This window comes from Leptonychotes weddellii, chromosome 11, assembly GCF_054177405.1.
Source record: "Leptonychotes weddellii isolate Sample4059 chromosome 11, ASM5417740v2, whole genome shotgun sequence".
In the NCBI taxonomy this organism is placed as follows: Eukaryota; Metazoa; Chordata; class Mammalia; order Carnivora; family Phocidae; genus Leptonychotes; species Leptonychotes weddellii.
The window spans coordinates 63,770,960-63,792,667 of NC_138379.1; the positions used below are offsets into that span (position 1 = coordinate 63,770,960).

General features: G+C 50.8%; 1 protein-coding gene across 8 annotated transcripts in view; it reads left to right on the top strand.

Annotated features, from left to right (window-relative positions):
• The window catches only part of AMOTL1 (angiomotin like 1), a 125,149-nt gene extending 105,599 nt beyond the window's left edge, over positions 1-19,550 (top strand). For all 8 annotated transcript variants that reach the window (XM_081799040.1, XM_081799039.1, XM_081799042.1 and 5 more), the window contains 7 exons: positions 930-1,075; positions 4,465-4,614; positions 8,443-8,633; positions 13,662-13,787; positions 14,465-14,691; positions 17,470-17,730; positions 19,065-19,550. In XM_081799040.1, the coding sequence (XP_081655166.1) occupies positions 930-1,075; positions 4,465-4,614; positions 8,443-8,633; positions 13,662-13,787; positions 14,465-14,691; positions 17,470-17,730; positions 19,065-19,171 (1,208 nt within the window). In that variant the 3' untranslated portion in view covers positions 19,172-19,550. The remainder of the gene's footprint in view (positions 1-929; positions 1,076-4,464; positions 4,615-8,442; positions 8,634-13,661; positions 13,788-14,464; positions 14,692-17,469; positions 17,731-19,064) is intronic.
• Positions 19,551-21,708: the final 2,158 nt, after the last annotated feature.

A 21,708-nucleotide genomic window follows, 5' to 3' on the forward strand; every position in this document is an offset into this window, starting at 1 on the left:
CTCCTCCGCCATCTTGCTCCGCCCCCTAGAGTGTACAGTCTTGCACCTTGCATCCATTCAAGTTTTTCCGTGTTATGAACAACATGACTAAATATTCTAATTTATATTTAAAATAAAATGTGTTGCTTCTGTTAACAGGAAAAATATCTTCGATAAACAGTACTGACGCCATGACGCCATTGGCCGTCCCTGCTTAAGCTAAGGTGGTAGTTAGTCTCCAGGAAGGCCGTGTGGAGGCTACTGAATGCAGGGCAGCTGTTAAACTCCACACCCTGTGATCACCATCAGTTACACTGTCATTGAATGAGAGGAAAGCCATTTCCTAAACCCAGAGCAATGTCCCTAAATCCAAAGCAATAACCCTTTCCCCTCTTGAACAGAACTTGGAGAAGATGTGGGGGGCCAGGTCATGGGAAGAGGATCCAGCACAGGATTGGAGGCCTGGGTTGGAGTCCCCTCTGCTGTCTGGCCTCAGCAAAGAGCTGAACCCTCTAGACCTTGGTTTATTTTTCTGTGAATGAGAATATTAGTATTGTTAGTCCTGCCTGCCCTTTCATCATGGGTTCGGAAGACAGAAGCAGGGGAGGTTGTGAGCATGAGCATAAAATGAAATCATAGGTACAAGGTTAACAAGAAGCACGAAAGTAAATGTTGTACAGCAATGAGTTACGGAGAATACGTGGTCACTAGTTCTTGGTGTCCTGTTTGTCTCTGGTACTGTGACCTGGAATGTGTCTAGAGTTAACAGTGGTTTTTGAGCAAATCCTTACCTCACACATCACTGCTATTAAGAGGGAGCAAAGCAGTAATTCAACCCTCCACTCTCTGCATGCTTTTTTATTTCTAATCCTTGCCAGATGTAGACTGGCCATGAGCCCAGAGGGGAGTGCTTTCTGATAGAGGTAGTTTTGTTCTTGTCTCCCTTCTAGACAAAGAGTTCTTGAAGGAGAAGGAGAAGTTGGAAATGGAGTTAGCAGCCATGCGGACCGCGAGTGAGGACCACCGGAGACACATTGAGATCCTGGACCAGGCTCTGAGCAACGCCCAGGCCAGAGTCATCAAGCTGGAGGAGGAGGTGAGACGGGGTGGGGGCAGAGCCCAAGGGCCTCCACTTCCTTTTCCCAACTAGCACCCCTCACTGGAGCCAGCTCCAAAGCTTTGAGTCAGGGGGAGGGACAGGAGGCCTCCCAGATAAAAATGAATACCAACAGAGTTTATCCAGCCCAGAGCCAGGCAAAGTCTGAAACGCAGCCGTGAAAGAGCTCACGTTCTGCCCGAAACCCAGCCTGCAGCCCATTGGTTGGCAAGTGTCCAGGGCTGGAAACAAACGGAAGGACTGGAAACCACTGGTGCCTGTAGAGAAAAGAGGCTAACAGTTTTTTGTTTTTTAAATAGTTTATCTGCTCTGTCTTTGGGCTCTTGATTGCTTTAAAAAAAAAAAAAAAAGGCAAAAGTCTTCTGATAGGGTGCGGTTGGCATGCATTCAGCAAACCGGTCTCCAGTTTCCAGAAGTTGGCTCAGCTGGACAATGACTCCCCTCGTCCAGGAAAGTTTGATCCCTCTCAAGCATTATGGATTTAGTGGTTTCTGATTAAATCAACCATTTAGATGGCATTTTGTGAGGCAGACTATGCCATGAAGCCTGACTGTGGACGTGGATCGACCGTTTCTGAGGTTCGGGCTAGGGGATTCAGACTACAGACACGGTGGCTGAGAAGGAGGAGCGGCCTAGGCAGGAGGACAGGAGCCTGCTGCCCCGCATCTGCCAGCCCCCCATGGCAGCAAGCCCCCCAGGTCATGGGGCCTGACCTGCGCAGAGCCACTGCCGAAAGTAGAGACTCAAAGTCTGAAAGAGGCCTAAGTAAGATATTCCACACAAAGTACTGACTTTGGTGGTTGGCTCACAGCAAACAGGGTTGTTACTAATCCAACTGTTGTCGAGAATGAAAAGCGACCCCTTCAGAAGACCTCTCCTGACGCTGGGTAACTCAAGTGTCCCAGCAAATTCAGCATTGCCATTCAAGCAGCTTAACGGGAAGGTTGTTAAGTCAACAAAGGGCTTGTTTGCTAGAAGCCTTTTAAACCCACAAGTCCTATAGAGGAACTGCAGTTTTAAGACTAGCGCGAGGACCCAAGCAGCAGCCCCAGAGGATTCTCGTTTACCGCTGTGGAACTCATCAGCTAGGACATACGTTTGGCAGAGAAAGCAACCTTAATCCCTAAAGGACACAAGGTCTGCTTTGAGGACGGGAGGCCAGGATTCCTCATCATGAAATTAGTCAGGTGCCATCTCCATGTGTGGAGCCAAGGAAAAATCATAATTTTATAAAAATCTTTTAATTTTATTATTTCTAACAAAGTACAAGTTAATTGCGAGCTCCTTAAAGACAGGTGTTTTTTTTAAATCACTACTGTGGATGTTCTTGTCATTCTAGAAGATCTTTGATTGTGTGTAGCTTCTCCAGAATCTCTCTTTTGTCTGCTTTCCAGTATCACTCCCCGTTCTTATTAAAGTTTCTTTTGAGGGGTCTTAATTCAGTTCAGATAGCTCATACCGAGTGCTTACGCTGACTCCAGGGCCAGACTCCAGTGAATTAGAATCCTGATCCTGGCATGTGTCAGTGTGTGACTTTAAGTCATGTAAGCTCTTCAGTTCTCTCTCTTAGATGGAGATAACAGAGGAGCTGTCCCTTTACTGATATCGGGAGGATTCGATGAGATCATTGCATATAAAACACAATGCTTGGCATGGAGAAACTTCAACAACATTGGTTGATGTGAACTCTTATTCCTAATCATCCCCATTCTAATATACTCCTTGCTAAACTAAAGGCTGAGACAAAGGTGAATGAGACAGATCCATGCCTTCAAGGATCTTGTAGTTGATTAGGAATAAGAGCTCTCCATTCAACAAATATTTCTTGAGTACGTACTGGATGGCGGGTACTGTTGCAGGCCCTGGGGACACACCGTGTACCTCGGCCCAGCAGGGACCGAAATGCACAGATCTCATGGCTCCTTCTGTTCTAGTGGCTGCATGCATACCCAGAAAACTGCATGTACTGTGTAGGATAAGTAGTGTATGAACGGGACTCAAAATGTTTTCTCAGCTGAATCAGCTTCTAGCACAGAAGCCTGCAGTTAGTAAGTCCTCAAATGTCTATCCAACTGAATCAAGTCATCAAAAGCACAGTGAATGAAAGGGCCCAATGGAAAATGATGCCACGAGCAGGTTTAGAAAAGGCCGTGGGGTTGCTGCCCACCCGCCCCCCAAAGGTCAGAAGCACCTCCATCTTACCCAGTGACTGTGGCCAGGATATAGGCAGAGCTCCCCACGGTGCTGCCTGCGAAGTAACAAATGGCTGTTTGCAGCAGGCTCTTCAACCACTAGCATGTTCCCACTTGCCAGTGCAATCGCGGGCCGAGCTCAGGATCTGAATCACCGTCACGGCATCAGCACACCCAGGTGCAGACAGGAGCTACCATCTGGTATCTTCTCACCCATGACCGGATCAAGTCAACGCCTCAGCCTGGCGTTTGGCATGAGCCGATTCCCAGAAAGTTAGAAAGGGGCCTGGGATTTATGGGCATGAGCCAGGCTCCTAATTGGAGGAAAACAAAGTCCGGGAGTGAGAGTTGAAGTTGTCAATCTTGATTCTAAATTCCGTGCCTGATGTGACATTTCCATAAATCCTTTTTACCTCAATTTCCATCTCCTCGGTTATGGTGGTGGTTGAGGGTTCATCGTGCCCTTCCTGTCTCTCCAGGGCTGTCCACTACCCCTCTATAAAGGGCTCAGAACTCTTTAGAAGAAAGTTACTCCGCAAATATCTACAATAGGACATTTTATCTTTATTCACACACAAATGTGTACATACACCTACAATTTCTTTGTGATAGAAAGTTACAGTTATAGAAGATTTGAAAACTTCAGAAGAGAATAAGGAAGATGAGAAATTCCTGTTGTGCCATACAGATAAACATGGGGGATGCTTTTAAGTCTTTCCTTCCAGTCTTTTTCCGTGCGTTGTTGATAGGCAGGCAGGCGGAGCTGTGAGCATGTATAGAATTTTTGATTCTGGGTTTTTTACTTAACATTATAGAATAAGCTTTTCCTTGTGGCCTTAAAAACCCTTTACTAACTTCATTTCCAATGTCTGCAAATGCTGTCATGATTAAGCAGTCACCGAGGATGGAGCTCAGAGCTGGACCCGTGGCTGAAAGCAGGTGCCCTGGTAGGGGTCTCTCATTCCAAGCATCCCATCCGTTCTAGGTGTAACTGGTGGCCTTTGTGTCAATCCCTTCTGTCCCAGCACAGCAGAGGGATGGCATTAGGGAAGGTCCATGCACTCGTAGTTCAAACAGGATCCCCAGGTAATCTGACCCCCTACCCACCCACCTCCACCCCAGCTTTGGGAATTGCCAGTCTAAGTTCTCTGCTCGTCTTCACTGTCCCCTGCTTAGTTACGAGAGAAGCAAGCCTATGTGGAGAAGGTGGAGAAGCTCCAGCAGGCCCTGAGCCAGCTGCAGTCTGCGTGTGAGAAGCGAGAGCAGATGGAGCGGAGACTGCGGACCTGGCTGGAGAGAGAGCTGGATGCGCTGAGGACCCAGCAGGTGAGGCCAGGGCCACACATTCCTCTAGCACCCTGCTGTGGTTCAGGCTGTGTACTGCGCATTGCAGACTCAGAGGGGGATGAGAACTCTCCCTGTCCCCAGCGAACCAACATTGCGGCCAGTGGAGGAACCAGGCAGTCCACTCATTGCAGTGACAAAGGTCCTTAAAGAGAGAAAGTGCTGACTGCCGGGGGCTTGGCACAGGGGAATGCGACTGTAGACAACTTCACAAGGGAGGACATTTGAGTCAGCCTTTGAAAGATGAGTTTGTTGGACATTCTGGGGGACGAACATCAGAGGTAGCAGAGGATTTTGCATAGGGGAGAGAGGTGCGGAACAGCATGGCACGGAACAGCATGGCGCGTTCCAGGTGTCCGGCTGCCGCTAGCTGGTGGGGAATGCACAGCGAGGTCGCTGCTGAGGAGGCAGAGGCCAGCTGGTGGAAGGCATCTGGTCAAGTTGAGAGATTGTTCTTGTTTCTGTGGTCAGCAGAGAGCCAATAACTGGGAGCTCTTTAAGCTGGAGAGGAACATGGTACAGCGGATCAGAGAAAGAGCCATCTCATGGTGTCAGGAGGATCTGGAGGGGTGAATGTGGAAGTCCGGGGGGCCAGCCTGAAGGCTCTTGGTGCCATCGAGGGTGTCCATGTGGGAGCTAGTAAGTGGGATTCCATGCGGGAGCTAGTAAGAGGGTGAAATGAGTCAGGTGTGATCATGAGTGAGTTTTCAGAGATAGAGGAGAGGAAGGAGTTCAGGACTATCCCTAGGATATAATACTGGCCATAAGCTCCTAGCTCTTACGCCTTTCCTTCTTTCTGTCAGTAACAGCTGTCGATATAACCTAGCTGCTAAAAGCTGAGAGCTACACACCCCAGCCCGGGTCCATGTGTGCCTCAGCAAGGAAAGCTCTGCAGCTGGGCTGGGCTCCATTATCCACTGGTCAAAGGCTCCTGGCTCCAGAGAGAGGCTGGGGCTTGTGTGTCATCAGCCAGTGCAGTGGGCAAAGCCCTCTGTGCAGCTGCTGGAGGGTGTGCTCTAAGCTGGGAACCAGGGAAATGCAAGGCAGGGCTTCACGGAATTATCTACTGGATAGAGCATAGTGGTTGTGGTTGGAATACTTGAAAACACTTGAAAGCATCTGGTCAGGCCAACTCAGCTCTTTCTCATGGCAGGCACACACATTTTGCTCTGGGTGTGTGTACTTGGCTAGGGAAGGAGGTGTTAGTGAGATTGCCCAGAAAATTAAGGATCCCACCCGGCCTCCCACCATCTTGGCTTAGTTGCTAGCTCGTAGGAAGGGTGAGTCTGTCTCTGGACTTCCGATCCATCTGGCCTGTGCCATATGCCCTGGTATTTAAGGCCCACCCTTGAGTTCTTCTCAGTTACTGAGATCTTGACCTCCCCAACTTGAAGGTAGGCTTCTCTGGTGCCTGGTACCATGCTGGCATCTGAGGGATACTTACGAGTCTGTGGCTGACAAAAAGAGTGCATCTCAATACTTAGAGCAAAAGAGAATATTCTTTTCTAGTTAATGTGCCACCCACACCCTACAATCAGATTACTTCTCCTTGGATCTTCTATTTTGGGTGCTGCGAAACCAGACTCAACTCCATCATCCTTGTTATTATAAGGAATCTCCCTCCACCGTAGGAAGCGAAATCGTACTTAGCATCATTAGAAGCTGAGAGGAGGTAGAAGAAAGATGAAGGTAAGTGGAAGGGAAATGAACACGTTTAAGAATTCACCATCTTCTCTTTCTTGCAAAGAGCTCAAGATAATTGTCACATCTCACTACCACGGTAGCCCCATGAGGTGGAAGAGAGAAGGGGGAGAATGTTCTCGAAGAGGGAAATGAGGCACAAGGCAGTTGAGAGACCAGCCCAAGGTCATTAGCTAATTAGGACATTCCTCCGAGGTGAAAACCTGAGGGACGGAGATCGTATCTGTATCGCTCCCTGTGCTATCCCTAGCACCAGGTACGTGTTCAGTGAATATCTGTGCACTAGCTGAGTGCACAGCAAAAGCCGGCCTGCCTGACCCTCAGCCCGTTTTTCTGGCCGGCATGCTTATCCATTCGACCATGCTGTGTTCGTGTTCTTGAATGTTGAAATTCATGCTTTTATTTAAATAACTCTTTTTTTTTTTTAAAGATTTTATTTATTTATTTGAGAGAGAGAGTGAGAGAGGGAAAGAGCACAAGAGGGGGGAGCGGGAGAGGGAGAAGCAGACTCCCTGCCGAGCACGGAGCCCAATGCGGAACTCGATCCCGGGACTCCAGGATCATGACCTGAGCCGAAGGCAGTCGCTTAACCAACTGAGCCACCCAGGCGCCCTATTTAAATAACTCTTAATGACCTGCATCGGGGGCCCTGTGAAGAGGTGCCATGACCTCATGTGAGGCCAAGAGGATTTTGCAGAAATCAGCCAGCTGAGATGCCATCACAAGGGAGTGAGACAGAAAATGACAGGCATAGATGACAGCTTAGCCAAGCTGTGGGGTCTTTTTCTTGGACGGTTTCTGACAGCAAGGGAGTTTCTCGTCTCAATGGACTGGTTCATTTGTCCCCCTGCCTGAGGTCAGTGCCTGGCCAGACGGGGTCAGTGGCTTTTTGTACAGGTTGATGAGGACAGTTACGAGCTTTCTGCTCTATTCTTGCCTAAATGTTGGTTACTGGCAAGCAACCACCAGATTCTAGAATATTGGTAATTAGATAGCTTTAAAAAACTGAATAGAAACATGTGGGTTATAGAAAGCCCCTGGGCCCATTTGCTCTGGTCTCCCTGGTAGGATTAGATTCTGTGCGTGCAGCTCACTCGCCGAGCTGTTGCTCTGGGTAATGGGTGTGGTTCCCGGTAAAGTGTTCAGGGACCCCTCACCTTGCACCCAGCCCTGCGTTTACAGTTTGTGATCACCAGAAAACACAAGGAATAACGGGGAGAAGTCATTCTTTTCTGAAGGCAGAACCTCCTCAAAACCCCGCCGTCCTGCAAGTCATGCAGTTTAGAGGAGATAACATACCTGAGTTAAAAGGAGGAAAGAAACCTGAAACGTCAATATCCTCACTTGCGAGCGGTCCGAATAACACAACTGCTTTATTTCCTATCTCCCAGACCCAGACGAAAAGAAAGGGCTGAAAAATTAGCTTGACTTGCATTCGCGGATTTCCGGTAGCACTTTATTTTGGTTAGCCCTTTAAAGTTAATTAAAGGCTTTCATAGGCAGTAGCTAATTTGCTCCCGAGGCCCCTCAGTGGGGCAGACAGTCCTTCCTCTGTGTCCCAGATGACAGCCTTGCACCCAGGGGAGCATGTACTTCGGGGCATCTCGCTCCCCTTCCTTTGCCTTTCCATTCTAATTTCCCAGGCTCAGGGGCAACAAACAGTGGGAATCAACTCCTTGAGCTCTGCAGAAAATGCCCTAGTCCAGCAGGCCAAGACTTCGTTCCTGTTGTTGATTTTGGTCTAAGTGAAGCGCAGGACATGGGACAAGCTGCTTCTAGTCCTGCAGGGCTGTGTGGCCGGATGGACCCTGGTCCGATGCTACCACTGAGTAGCTGAGGGAGTGAACAGCTCATTCTGCCTCCCAGAAGCTGAGTTTTCTCACCTCTAACATCGGGATAAGGTCGTCTTACAGAGTTGCATGAGAATTCGGGGTGGAGGAATTTGGACGGTGACCCTTGGCGGTAGGACCTGAAGGGTTCACGTCGTGCCCATAGGAGAGGGAGCAGGGGCATGAAGACAGTGTGGGAGTGGGCTGTGGGGTCCGCACACCCTGTTTCTACGGTCTGCCCCTTTCCCACCTCAAGATGCGTATTTCTCTTGCTTCTCAGAAACATGGGAATGGCCAGCCAACCGGCATGCCAGAGTATAATGCCCCGGCCCTCATGGAACTTGTGAGGGAGAAGGAGGAGCGGATCCTGGCCCTGGAGGCCGACATGACCAAGTGGGAGCAGAAGTACCTGGAGGAGAGTACCATCCGACACTTTGCCATGAACGCTGCGGCCACGGCAGCTGCTGAGAGGTGAGGCCCGCCTGCGGTGCATCCAGAGGATGCGTTCAGTCGCTGAGAGCACCCCCACGCAGTGGGATACTACGTGGTCCTCAGGAGTGACATTGTGCAAGTATGTCACGCTCTCTCTTAACAGCATGTATGTGTCATGGGCCAGATGAGATTTAATCCTCGTTAAACGTGGGCCTGACCAGAAGGTGGGGCTGCATCCGCTCCTCACCTGGTTCAGGTCCCACCTTCCCAAAGGGCCCAACAGGAACTGTTAGTAGCCTCGTTTTGCAGGTGAAGAAATGAGGCTCAGAGCAGTGTGCTGGTGTATTCCCAGTCACGCTGGCCGTGATCGCTGGGGCCTCGTGTTCCCTGGAGCTGTATGTGACCCGAAGCCTGGTTTCTTTAGGTTTGAAGTTGTTGCTGTTGTCAGTTATTACCTCTGCTGCTTTACTTCCTTTTTGTGGGCACACAGCCTTATCCTCCCTTTAAAAATGAGCTTAGGGCGCCTGGGTGGCTCAATTGGTTGAGCATCTGCCTCTGGCTCAGGCCATGATCCCGGGGTCTGGGATTGAGTCCTGCGCCGGGCTCCCTGCTCCGCGGGGAGTCTGCTTCTCCCTCTGCCCCTACCCCCTGCTCGTGATCTTTCTCTCACAATCTCCCTCTCTCCAATAAATAAAATCTTTAAAAAAAAAATAAAAATGAGCTCAGAATGCTTGATAATTGACAAAGGAATTCTGTTAAAGCATCCTCTTGTCTAAATGAGCAGGTGCTTTTCCCTGACTGCTGGGACTCACCTGCACACAGTCTTGTCCCCCCGACCCCCACCCCCGACTTGAGGGGCCGTGCATCTCACAGTCAGGGTTCCCGCTGCCTCCCTGCCTTACCACTTGGCTGTGGGCCCATAGATGCCCTGGGCATTTCATTCACAGTTGTTTGAGATTTATCAAAGTTCAGGGTCAATATAGGTGGAGGAGATCCTCAAATCTCAGAGGAACATCCACGAAACTGGACTTAATACGGGCCGTGTTGGGGCGCCTGGGTGGCTCAGTCGGTTAAGCGACTGCCTTCGGCTCAGGTCATGATCCTGGAGTCCCGGGATCGAGTCCCGCATCGGGCTCCCTGCTCGGCGGGGAGTCTGCTTCTCCCTCTGACCCTTCCGACCCTCCCCCCTCTCATGCTCTCTCTCTCTCAGTCTCTCTCTCTCAAATAAATAAATAAAATCTTTAAAAAAAAAAAAATACGGGCCGTGTTGAACCCTTTGGGAGTGTGGGACCTGAACCAGGTGAGGAGTAAACACCGGATGCAGCCCCATCATATAGTCAGTACCACGTTTTGGGGGCCCTGTTATTTTTTTCTTCAATGAGGAAGAGAAGTCCTGTTGGGCTGGAGGGCGTGGGGGTACTCTATAAGGTCTCGTGGCTCTCACATTCATTACTCATGTAGAAAAGAACCCCCAGGAATGGTACCTCCAGTGGTTCCCCCCCAGAAACTTGGAGAGAGAGCGGTGCGATCCACGAGGCCACAGGTGCTCGCACCTGGAGAGACCTTGCAGACTCGTGCGGAAAATGACCACCGGGGATCGATTTCTAGCGCTTGGTTACATATGTCTGCGTGAGGGAAAACAGCCCACGGTAGCCCCTCTGAGCGAGACCTGGGAGCCGGAGCAGACCTTCGAGAGGTGTGTTGTGTGGCGGAACCTCAGAGTGATGGTGGGAGAGCTGGAGGGAATTGCAACCTCTGATCAGTCCTCCTGGCCAGGGTGAGAACAGCGAAGCCTGGAGTTTTACAGAGCTGAGAGGTGTTTCTTTTCATCTTTTTGTTCTCTAAGGCAATAACTGCCCAGACCGTTACTGAGGAATTTGGCCTTCTTTGCCAGATTGGGTCTAACGCCCAGCTGTTGACGATGGCCCTGGGAGTTGTCTCGCTCTGTGGGGTTTTTAATGGCGGGAACACTGTCCGGGCAGGCAGGGCACCCCCATTCAGGGCTTCTTCCTCTGCTGCCGGCTGTGGGCATGTGATTACGCATAAGCCTTTCCGAGCATCACTGACTTCCTTCACAAATTACCTAATTTCTGAAACAGAAATGGTAATTCTTGGCTGGTTAGGAGCAGAGAACCACCGGAGTCCACCAGCTAAGGACAGTAGAGCCCCAGTAGCTGTGTAAATGTGCTACTTTGGAAGCGTGACACGGGGGCCTTTGTGTATCATTGTCGTCTCCGCTCCCCGTGCTTTATCAGGTTAGATGCATGTTTGGGAGTCTGGGCCCCAAGAGGACAAATGGGACTGGGATGTCAGATCAGAAGTCAGGGGATGAACAGGTCTGAAGCATAAGACCCCTGTGGTGGGCACCGGACAGAACCCACCTTCGGCCACTCACTTGTGCTAGGCCCTGCCTTGCTCGTCACCCTCCGGCAAGGGACACTGGTCTATTGCCCGCAAAGAATGGGAGTCCGGCCGGCAGCTCTCCTCTGCCCCGTTTGGAGTCTCAGATGCACAGGTGGATCAAGGCCCTTCCACCAGTCCCCCTGCCCCCGCTTCTTTGCTTCCACATGTGTTTATTGGGCATCTAATAATTCTGTGGGAAGCTACCTTCCCCTTCCTGACCACTCCTTCCCACCGTCATCGGGGGGAAAGTCAGTTCAGAGGAGGTCAGGTGGTTAGCTCCAATCTTCATGTTCCTTTCAAAGAAAACCTCTGTGATTTTGCACTGCTTTTCTTTTGATAGAAAGGGAGAAAGGGGAAATGAATTTTTGAGAAAGGTCAAAATTCTGAGCTCTTGTCTAGATGCTACGTGGCCACATATGAACTGGTAAAAATGACCAGCCATTCGTCTTGTAACTTTCCAGCCACTGACGCATGCTTCGCATTTATAAGCAATGATTTTTAAAGAAATGATTTTTGTTTACCAAGTGCTTTCGCCATCTTGGTGCATTTCGGAACCATTGATCAGAATTTTGAGGGGTTGGGCCTTTTTTATGGTTTTGAACCTTTTTACAAATTTCAATGCAATGTAGCTAATGTTTTAGAGTCTTATGTGTGTTTACCTTGTGAGATGTTTTCATCTAATTCTTCCTGCTATCCTTACTTGGCAGCATAAACATGAATTTTTTAATTGGTGTCTGGCCTTGTGTGAATTTTCCAAAAGTAAATTGGTTGAAAATGTTTTCTCTAGCCACTAATTTCTGTGGTGATGATTTTTGTGCACTATAGGGTGAATTCATAATCGGCAGAATTTTCCTCAAAATTCTGCCTGCACAACAATACAACAAAAACCACCACCAACAGCCCCTGATGCTCAAGAGCACTTCTTCCAAAATGCTTTTTTGGCTGTCCGGACGTTTAAAGCTTTTGCTTGTTTTCTATGTTAGTTGGCCTTGTAGTTTATTTTCAGTTGCATTTCACACAAATACCACACTCTCACATGCGCCCACTTTGTTGGTTTATTTTATCTTCATGCCTTTTGCTGAGGCCTTCTTCATAAAGACACAGGAAGTGGGGCGCCTGCCTTCAGCTCAGGTCATGATCCCAGGGTCCTAGAATCGAACCCCACATCGGGCTCCCTGCTTAGTGAGGGGTCTGCGTCTCCCTCTGCCCCTCCCCCTGCTCGTGCTCTCTCTCTCTCTCTCTCTCTCAAATAAATAAAATATTTTTTAAAAAGACACAGGAAGCTTCACTAGTGTAGAGTGATGGCTCAGGGCATGAACAGAAATATCTGGATTTGGGGTGCCTGGGTGGCTCAGTGGTTAAGCGTCTGCTTTCGGCTCAGGTCGTGATCCCAGGGTCCTGGGATCGAGCCCCACATCAGGCTCCCCACTCGGCAGGAAGCCTGCTTCCCCCTCTCCCACTCCCCCTGCTTGTGTTCCCTCTCTCGCTATGTCTCTCTCTGTCAAATAAATAAATAAAATCTTTAAAAAAAAAAAAAAAAGAAATATCTGAATTTGAATTTGTCTCCACCTTCACTGAGTGTTGTCACAAAGCCACCTAGCCTGTTTGTTCACCTGTAAAATGAGGATAATAACACCAGCTACCCAGGTTGCTGTGAGGACTGTGTGAGATGCCCTGTGTAGCGTGCTTTACCCCGTCCCCGGCATAAAGGGAAAGCTCATTCATTGATAGCTGTCAGTAGAGAGATGAAAGAAGGAGTTCTCTTTGCTATTCTTGAGTGTTCCAGAAAAGAGCTATTAAGATTTTAAATATGATTGCGACATTGGAATATGAAGTTAAAGAGATGTGAGATCTTTGGCTAGGCCTTTTATCAATTTGGCGTTCACTGGTCTGAGACACTAGCCTTGCAGTCTGAGATATACTTAGATCACTTAGATGGCTCCGTTATCTTTCTTTTCCCAGTCGTCCTTAATTAGGAGTAATTAAATTACCAAAAACAATGGAGGAGTAGTTGACTTTGACCAGACACCTGCTTCCAGCTACCCTGCATTTTAGTCCACCGTGTCTGTCCCTCCCCTCACTGCATGCACCTCCTTGACTGGACTTTCCAAGGACAGGGTATGTCTTCATCTTTCTGCCCTGCCGCCCAGCGTGGCTGTCACACAGGGGCTCATAAAGCTAGAAGTGAGCTAATGTGCAGGCACAAAGGAAGATTTCGGCTGAGCCTCACCGTCCGAGAGGACCAATGTGTGTTTCCAAGTATTTGCTGAGTCTCCATTTTACTGCAAAATACTGAAATCGCTGCTAGGTGCGTGAGAAATGGAAATAGAACTTTATGATTGAGAAAGAGTAAGTATGAAGGAGTATAAGCATGGAAACACAGATACAATAACAACAGCACCCCTCTATCAGTAGGGGTACAGGAGGGGTCCACAGCTTAATACCCGATGTCCTTAGCAGCAGGGGCAGGGAATTTTGATCTCTGGATTTTATTCTGTTTTCCCTAGACACTATCTTCATTTTGTCAAGTTTAGGGGGAGATTTGGCCAGGATTTAGGAGAGGGGGAGGGGGGAAGGAGTTTGTGGAGAGATACTGTCACGTGGTGCCCATGGACGCCTCCCCAGGAGCATCCACATCATTGTCTGTGTGTCCTGTGTTCCCAGGGACACCACGATCATCAACCACTCGAGGAATGGCAGCTACGGCGAGAGCTCACTGGAGGCCCACATCTGGCAGGAGGAGGAGGAGGTGGTGCAGGCCACCAGGAGGTGTCAGGACATGGAGTACACGTAAGGGACTTCCGTGTCATGGCCGCACCACCGGGCTCCGCTGTGGCCACTCTCCTCAACTCCCCCACGGGACCCGCCAGTCCCTTCCTGCTCTGAACAGCTGACGGTCTCAGCCAGTTACACCCAAGTCAAGAAGAGAAACTAAGTGCTTTCTGATTCTCATTTTGGGCCATCAGGGGGATAAAATCCTTTTTTCCCAGAAAACCTGTCCATCTTTTATTTTTCTTTTCTCAGAAAATGGGGACATTGACTTTAGTGGAAAGCCAACCCTGTGTGAGGCTTCAGGGTTTTCGAGTTTCCCTACTGCCCCTCCCGCCCCCGCCACCAGGGACCCGAGACCCTCTGAATTGGTCCCTGAGCACACCTTGGTCCAGGAGGTCCCTGCTGGGAGGCCACAGCCATTCTGTCTTTATGTCCTTGGGGTCCCAGGAGGTCCCAGAGTCTCTGGAGAGGCCAGAGAAAGCGTGCCCTTCTGATCTGCTACAAAAGTTCCATTTTGTACAATTTGCGGATTACAATTTGCAGTCTAATTTGCAGATTATTAGACTTAGGCTGCACTCAACTCATCATCCCTGAGTTATATTTCAAGTCCCTGGGGCAGCCCGAGAGAAATGGTTCGAGTTTTTTTAGCCAAATAGCTTTTGATTGTGACTATTTGGTTTTATTTTGTTACACAGTATTAAGAATCTCCATGCCAAAATCATAGAGAAGGACGCCATGATTAAGGTCCTTCAGCAGCGGTCCCGTAAAGACGCCGGGAAGACGGACTCCTCGAGCCTGCGTCCCGCCCGCTCCGTCCCGTCCATTGCTGCGGCCACTGGGACCCACTCCCGCCAGACCTCGCTTACCAGCAGCCAGTTAGCCGAGGAGAAGAAGGAGGAGAAGACCTGGAAGGGGAGCATAGGTGAGCCCCAGGCCTCATTGGGCCAGGATCTGAAAAGCAAGAGCTACACAAACGTGGAGAGGCGACCTCACCTGGTGGAAAGGGTTCTGGCTCTGCCACTCATGAGACGCAGAAATGTCGCTGAATATCTCCGAGTCTGTTTATCCATCTGTAAAATGGGGAGGATAATCAGTCATGCTTCAGTCGCAGAAATTAGATGAGATATGTGGAAGCCAAGCTAGATTACAAGAGTAGCTACTGGCCATGGGTTGATTCACATCATAATTATTGTCATTATTGCTGAAAGTTGAAGTGACCCTCACAACATAAAATGTGCTCATGGGAAAAGCCCAGAGCCATCAGGCCTCTGAACTTGGCTCCACTTCCGCTTCTGTGTCTAGAAAAGCAAGGCCATGTCTGCCCTGCTTTCTGCCGTGCGGCTGAGGTGAAGGCAGAACGAGAGAATGGGGAGAAAGTACTTCGGAAGCAGTGCTCTCGAGCATAAGGGGTTGGTGGGTGGTGGTTTTTGTTGGGTGGTTGTTGCATGGGCAGAATTTTGAGGCGAATTCTGCCAATGTGGTCCTCCTTCGCCGTGGTGGGTTTCCTAGGGTGCGGGCGGCCCCCTTGGAGGGCTGGCTGAGTCCCGAGCGGAAGCAGGCGGGCCTCCCAGACACCCATCTTCTTCGCTCTTCCCCTGCGCTCCGATAGCTCCAAGGGTCTGGCCCTTCTTTGATGCCTCTCCTCGGGTCAGAGTGTGTTTTGTTTATCTGTGGAGCTGAGAGCCAGTCTGCCTCAGCACAGAACCCCAGAGGAGCCTGGCTGCTTTGTGTCAAAGGGGAGAAGGGCTTCCAGAGTGGCCCTGACAGAGTTGGGGGATCAAAGGCGCGCAGGCAGGTCCCTTCAGCAGCGCCTACCCACCAAGGGAATGTACTTCAAAGAGGATGTGTGTGGAGAGCAGCTGGGATCATCTGAGACCCTCCCAAGGACCCGTAGCTCCCTCCCTGGGTCAGAGAGCCTCGCGGGCAGTGCTCAGGCAGGTCTGGTGAGGGGGTGGGGAATGTGCTAGGCCGGGACGGATCGCTCCCTGGCAGAGGCGGCTTGTGACGTCCAGCCAGGCAGGCAATCCCCCTGGGTCTGGGTCTGTCCCCCGTAGCATTTGGCGTGTCGGAACCAGGCCTGGGAGCCCGGGGACCCGGATCGCAGGACGAGTTGCTGTGTTCTCTGCACTGGTGTTCCTCCTCATGATTGCAACTGTCCACACGTCACAAAAAACCGAAGGGGACTGACTCTCTGGGGGCCTGAGCAGAGGCACACATTCACAATTCCCAAACAGTTCCCACCATCTCTTGCTTCATGGGCTCTGGAAGGAGGTAGAGGTGGCCGAGTATACATCCCTGATGGCCCAGGGCTCCCCGGTGGGATGACCGGCTGGTGACTTCATTCCACCAGAGCATCCTTGTCAGACCGTGAAAGGTTCGACAGGCAGGGTGATAAGGGGGCCGGAACATGGGCTGGCCTTGGAGTCAGGTACAGACGCCTTTGAATCCCATTTCTGCGACTTCTTAGCTGCGAGAGGTTCATTTCTCTGAGCTCCCCTTTCCTTTGCTGTAAAACAAGACACAGGACAGGCCCTGTGTCAGAGGAGTGTTGTAAAGTAGAAAGTGAGCTGGTGTGAGTGAAGCACCTCGCCTGAGACCCTTGTTCCTCACAGTGCAGTGGGAGGACCCCAGCATCCTTAGAGAAGTGGAGCTCCTTAGAGAAGCAGAACCCCAGGCCCGCCCACTGAGCCAAACCGTCATTTTCACAATATATCCAAGTAATGGACACACACGTTACACGTGGAGAAGTACTACTGTGGACAGACTGAACTGCTCTGCGGTGTTTTATGAATGGGCACCTTGAAATAGCCCTGGCCAGGATCCTCTGTGGATTGCTGGCTGCTTAGGTGAACGGATACTTGATTGTGCTTACTACCACCTTTTCTGTGGGCTAGTGTTCTGGGGCGCTGGCGCTTTCCGGCGGGCGTGCCCTGTGTCACTGTTTAGAAATACAGACGTTGTTCTCCTGGCCGGCACATCCCCTTTCCACGGCAACCTCCGCTTGGGGCAGCAGGGGGGAGCAGGGCTAAATGACCCAGCTGGCTCCCTGCTTCCTGGGGGCTATGGCTCTCCGCTGCAAGGGATCCGCTTTGGGGAATAATGTGCACAACTCGGGGTTGCCCTGACCGGGAAGCGTGTTTGGTTTTGAACCTGGGCCTGCGGGAGCCCCTCCATGACCAAGAGTGGGGCGGTCTTGTGGGCTGCTCAGAAGAGCTGCAGGCCACTGGCTCTGTGTCGCAGATCCACGAAGCCTTCTGTGCGTAAGCACACACGCGCTGCTCAGGGCTAGCACCCCTGGGCCGTAGGACGGCATCGTCTCTAGAAAGCCTGGCAGGAATGCCCCCTCCCCTCGACACGGGCTGTTAGGCATCTCTCACTACCCTGGGCATGATTTTATCCCGCTGTTCATCATAACTCATCATCACCAGTTTACGTAACAACTTTTCTCCTCCACAGAAGAAAAAAAACCCACATAGTTTTAGAGAGGGGACTAGGCCTTTCTTTTTTTTGTTAGGTCCCTCAGTGGTTGTCCTCCTATCAGGCACATGATAAGCGCTTATAAATGCACGTGGTAAATGAGCCAATGAATGAATAAAGCAGTCCTCCGTCGAGAAAGAAATGATCTCCAAGACTCGGGGGGTTTTTTTGGTTTGTTTTTGTTCAAAGAATGGCATTGAAGCCGCTGTCCTTGTGCCCTCAGGGTTGCTGCTGGGGAAGGAGCACCATGAGCATGCTTCGACCACCCTGGCCGCCGCGCTGTCCCCCAGCGCCTCCACCACCTTGGCCGGCAGCGCCCACGCTAAGACGGGCAGCAAGGACAACAGCACCCAGACGGACAAGAGCGCTGAGCTCTTCTGGCCCAGCATGGCCTCCCTGCCCAGCCGTGGCCGGCTGAGCATGACCCCTTCCAACAGCCCCGTCCTGAAACACCCGGTGGCCAAAGGGGCTGCAGAGAAACCGGGTATGAGCTTCTTCCCTCCCTTTACCCAGAGAAAAACCACAGACCTCTGGCCGGGGAGGGAGCCTTTGCTTGGGACCTGGGGGTGGGGTAAGGGGAGGTGGGTACCAGGGGCCCCAATCAGCTCCCACTTCATGGGGTTCTTTATAATTATGCTTACCCTAATGCACTTTATTCTTATGGGAATGAAATATGTGTAGACACTTCTAATTGATTGCCATTTAAAGAGTACATAACTTGAAGGTACCCTTTTAATGAATGCTTTTGTAATCAGCCCTTTCCCAGGGGGTGAGAATCGACCCCCTGCGGGGTGTTAGGGAATTAGGTTCCGCCTCCACCCCCAGTGTCTTGGGAGCTAGTGCCAGATACCATACACATCAGAGGCACCAGGTATGTAGATATTGCCTTGGAGGGGTTCGCCCTTCAGGGATTCAAGGTTGGGGTACCCTCCTGAGTGAAGGGGAAGGCAGATTTCACTGCAGGGCAGGTAGACTTCTGGCACATCCCTCAGGCCAGTAAGAATGAGGTGCTTTAAAATATCTAAGAGAAGACAGCCTGGGTGGGGTGGGCTTGCCATGAGTCCAGAAGCGTCCAGGGAAAGACCAGACGTGCCTTTGGATCAATCTGAGTCATGGGGATAGCCCTCTTGAGTTCTTTGGAGGAGGTGGGGCTCTCGGGGGCATAAATTAACTATTTCCTCCAAGGGGCTGCTTTAGTTTCATCCTCCCAAAACAGACAAGGAAACACAGCATTGTCTGTCATTTTTTCAACATTTAATTTTTTTTTTTTAAGATTTTATTTATTTATTTGTCAGAGAGAGAGAGAGCACAAGCAGGGGGAGCGGCAGGCAAAGGGAGAAGCAGGCTCCCCACTGAGCAAGGAGCCCGATGTGGAGCTAGATCCCAGGACCCTGGGATCATGACCTGAGCTGAAGGCAGACACTTAACCCACTGAACCACCCAGGTGTCCCTTGAATATTGAATTCTTGAGACACACTTTTCCAAGGCAGGGAACATGTGAAAACGACGTGACTTGTAGGCCCAACACTGCATGGTTTTGGGGAGAGGGACAGTGGCCTCGAGGGGGTCCTCGCACACATCCCCAAGGCCCTCTTCACCCACTTAACCTTTCCCAGCACCACTCTGGTTCTGTTATTCGTGTCTGAATCCCAGGGCCTATCATTTTCGCTCTTCTGCACTGGGGGCTGGGTTCTGCGGCCTCCCCCACAGATGCTGGTGCTGAGCGCTGGGACTAGAAATGGTTCCATTTTAGAGAGAGCCGGTCAGGCCCGCGCCCCTCTGCGGGACAGGCTGCTGATGTCCCCTTCTGTTTGGCAGAGAACCCTCTGGGCCACGGGAAGTCCCCTGACCACAAGGGCCGCGTCAGCAGCTTGCTCCACAAGCCCGAGTTCCCTGATGGAGAGATGATGGAAGTTCTCATCTAACACTGGCGTCCCTGCTGCTTTCTGTGAGGGGATCTTGACAAACGAGGAGCGTGGCCGAGAGGGAGAAGAAAGATCGAGAAAGTTGTGGATGGGAAATCAGGAACGATGTGAACTGATAAGATCTTAAATTAGTAAGAACACTTTTTATAAACGTTTAAAAAAATAATCAGGAGACCTACATGACTGAAGATGAGGAGAATGCTATGGATTCGTACCTCATATGGTGGAAGAGAGAAGACGCATGTAGGTTTGGAAACCAAGACGGTCACAGGAAGTGGGATTTTCACTGTATAGAAAGTGTATCTCTTGGGGAGGGTCTGTGTACACCCACTCTCTGGCTATAAACACATAAACCTGAACATGGATCTTCCTTGAAATATCCCCATTCTCCTTGCCTCTTAGCATGTTTGTTTTTGGTTTTTTTATTTTTTAAGAAGAACCTTCTAGAAATCTCCGAGAGCGCATCTCGGCGTCATGTAATGTCACCTGTGCCATCGGGGTTTCCTGTGAATGTGTGTGGGGTTGGCAGTGAGAAGATGTGTCTGCAGGTGATGGGAATTTAGCAGGCGGTTCTCACCAAACTCCCTGCTTGGTTTGGATTTTCAGGAGATGGCGGGGCTTCTTAGCTTCTGGGTTCAGCCATAAAAATACGGAACAGGAAGGGAGCATTATGATCTTGGTGCTCAAACTCCCTAACTGTTCTGAGTTTCGTCTCTTCCTCTGCTTTATTCTCTTTCATTTTACTCTTCTTTTCTTTCACTTCTTTTCCTTGTTACTACAACATGGCGGAATTCCTCAGGTCTGGGATTTATTAGAGCAGAGTCTGATCTCTGTTTAGTAGTGACCAGTGGGACGGAGCCATATGCTGGCTGCCTGGCTGCCTCCCCGACCTTGGAGTCATTAGGCTCATTGTGACTGGGAACTAGGGAAGTTCTGATGAGGCGGAAGATTCCACGGTCACTGGCCCTGGCTCTTCTGTCTCACAGCCGCTCTCTTGCACAGAGCCTGGTTTCTACCCTCTGTTGGGTTAGTAAGACTTTCAGGACTGCCCTCCAGCAAATGAATGACACTTGACTTGGTGGCATCCAGAGATTCACCCGACAGCTTGTACCACTTTCTAGAGTCTGTGGCTCATGAGCATATTCATCAGTCTCCCCACCCCCTCGCACTCCTCTGGTCGCTGTGGACAAGCACACAGGTTTCCATGTTAGCACATCAGTGTTTGTCATGAATTTGCTCTGTGACCTAACGGGCCAGTATATATACAGTGCGGTCACGTGTGTCGAGGTTTCGGTGTGGGACAAGTTGACCAAAGTAAGCCAGAGGCACCGTGTCGAAGAGCCAGGAGTGAGTGGGTTCGTGGGCCTCTAACTCCTCAGACACTGGCTTTCTTTACGAATCTGAGAGGTGCTGGATCAGGGAAGAGGAGAAGCTAATCAGGCTGGCAGATGTTCTTGCGGGGTCCTGATACTTTCCTCCGTCCAGGTCACCTGGATGCTTCTGAGCCCAGGGCCCTTTTCTCGTGCTTACTTAGGGAAGGAAGAAAAACGGCCTCCGTCTGAGACGTCCTCAAGTGCCACCTACATAGAGCCCTGAACACAAGACTCCTCCTGGAATTTTGCTTGGGTGGCTTCTTTTAGAGTTGGTCTTTGGGGTGTAAGATGGGTGGAGTTGTAGCCTCCCCAGATAGTAGTGGTGGAGGGAAGCCTGCAGTGTAAACTGCAGAGGAGGAGGGAGGATGGCAGTGGCCTCGGCCGGAGCGGACGTAGCCAGTGTGACAGTGAGCAGGAATCGCCTCTTCCCCAGCCCTGCTCTGCAGTGGGCACTGACCTCTGTGCCGCATGCTCTTGGCCTCCTCTGGTCCCCTCAGGCTCAGGAAGCCAGAGCGGTTCTGGGGGCCAGGCAGCCTGCCTCGTGCCGGGGCCGTGGGAGTGTGGATGCGGGTGGGGATGGGGCAGGGGGGCCCGCCCCACTCTTGGTTCCCCATCACGTTTTACAGGTGGTGAAGTTTAGGCGATGGCGACTCTTTCTCATAAGGATGTTTTGACCCCTTAATTAATGTTGGGAATGGACCAGGAATGAATGAATGCAAGTGTCTGGAGATAGGAGGGCAATCTCCTCTGCCAGTCCCCGCAACCCACATCTGGGCCACCTCAAACTTGAGCTGTCTCTCCTAGAAGTGGGGGAAAGTGGGAGCCACAGCCCAGTGTCCCCCAAGCCTCGTCTCTCTGCTCCAGCACACCCTTCGGCACGAGGTGCCAGGCTCGGGTGCTGCCCTTGGTCACCCAGACCGCCAGCGTATTGTCAGAATGAGAATGCAAACACAAACATCACCGTTTTTCAGTTGTGCTGTGGTCTTTGGCAGTCTCTTTTCTTCTAACTTGCTATAAGAAAAGGGATCTCTAGCTTTCAGATGCATTCTTTTCTGGGAGATTTCCTGCTATGCCAGCCCCGCCCCCCACCCCCCCCCACCCCACCGCCCCAGTGCTTTTCATGTTCACAGCTTTCTGGAAGCCTTGCTTGCACATTTGTTTTTG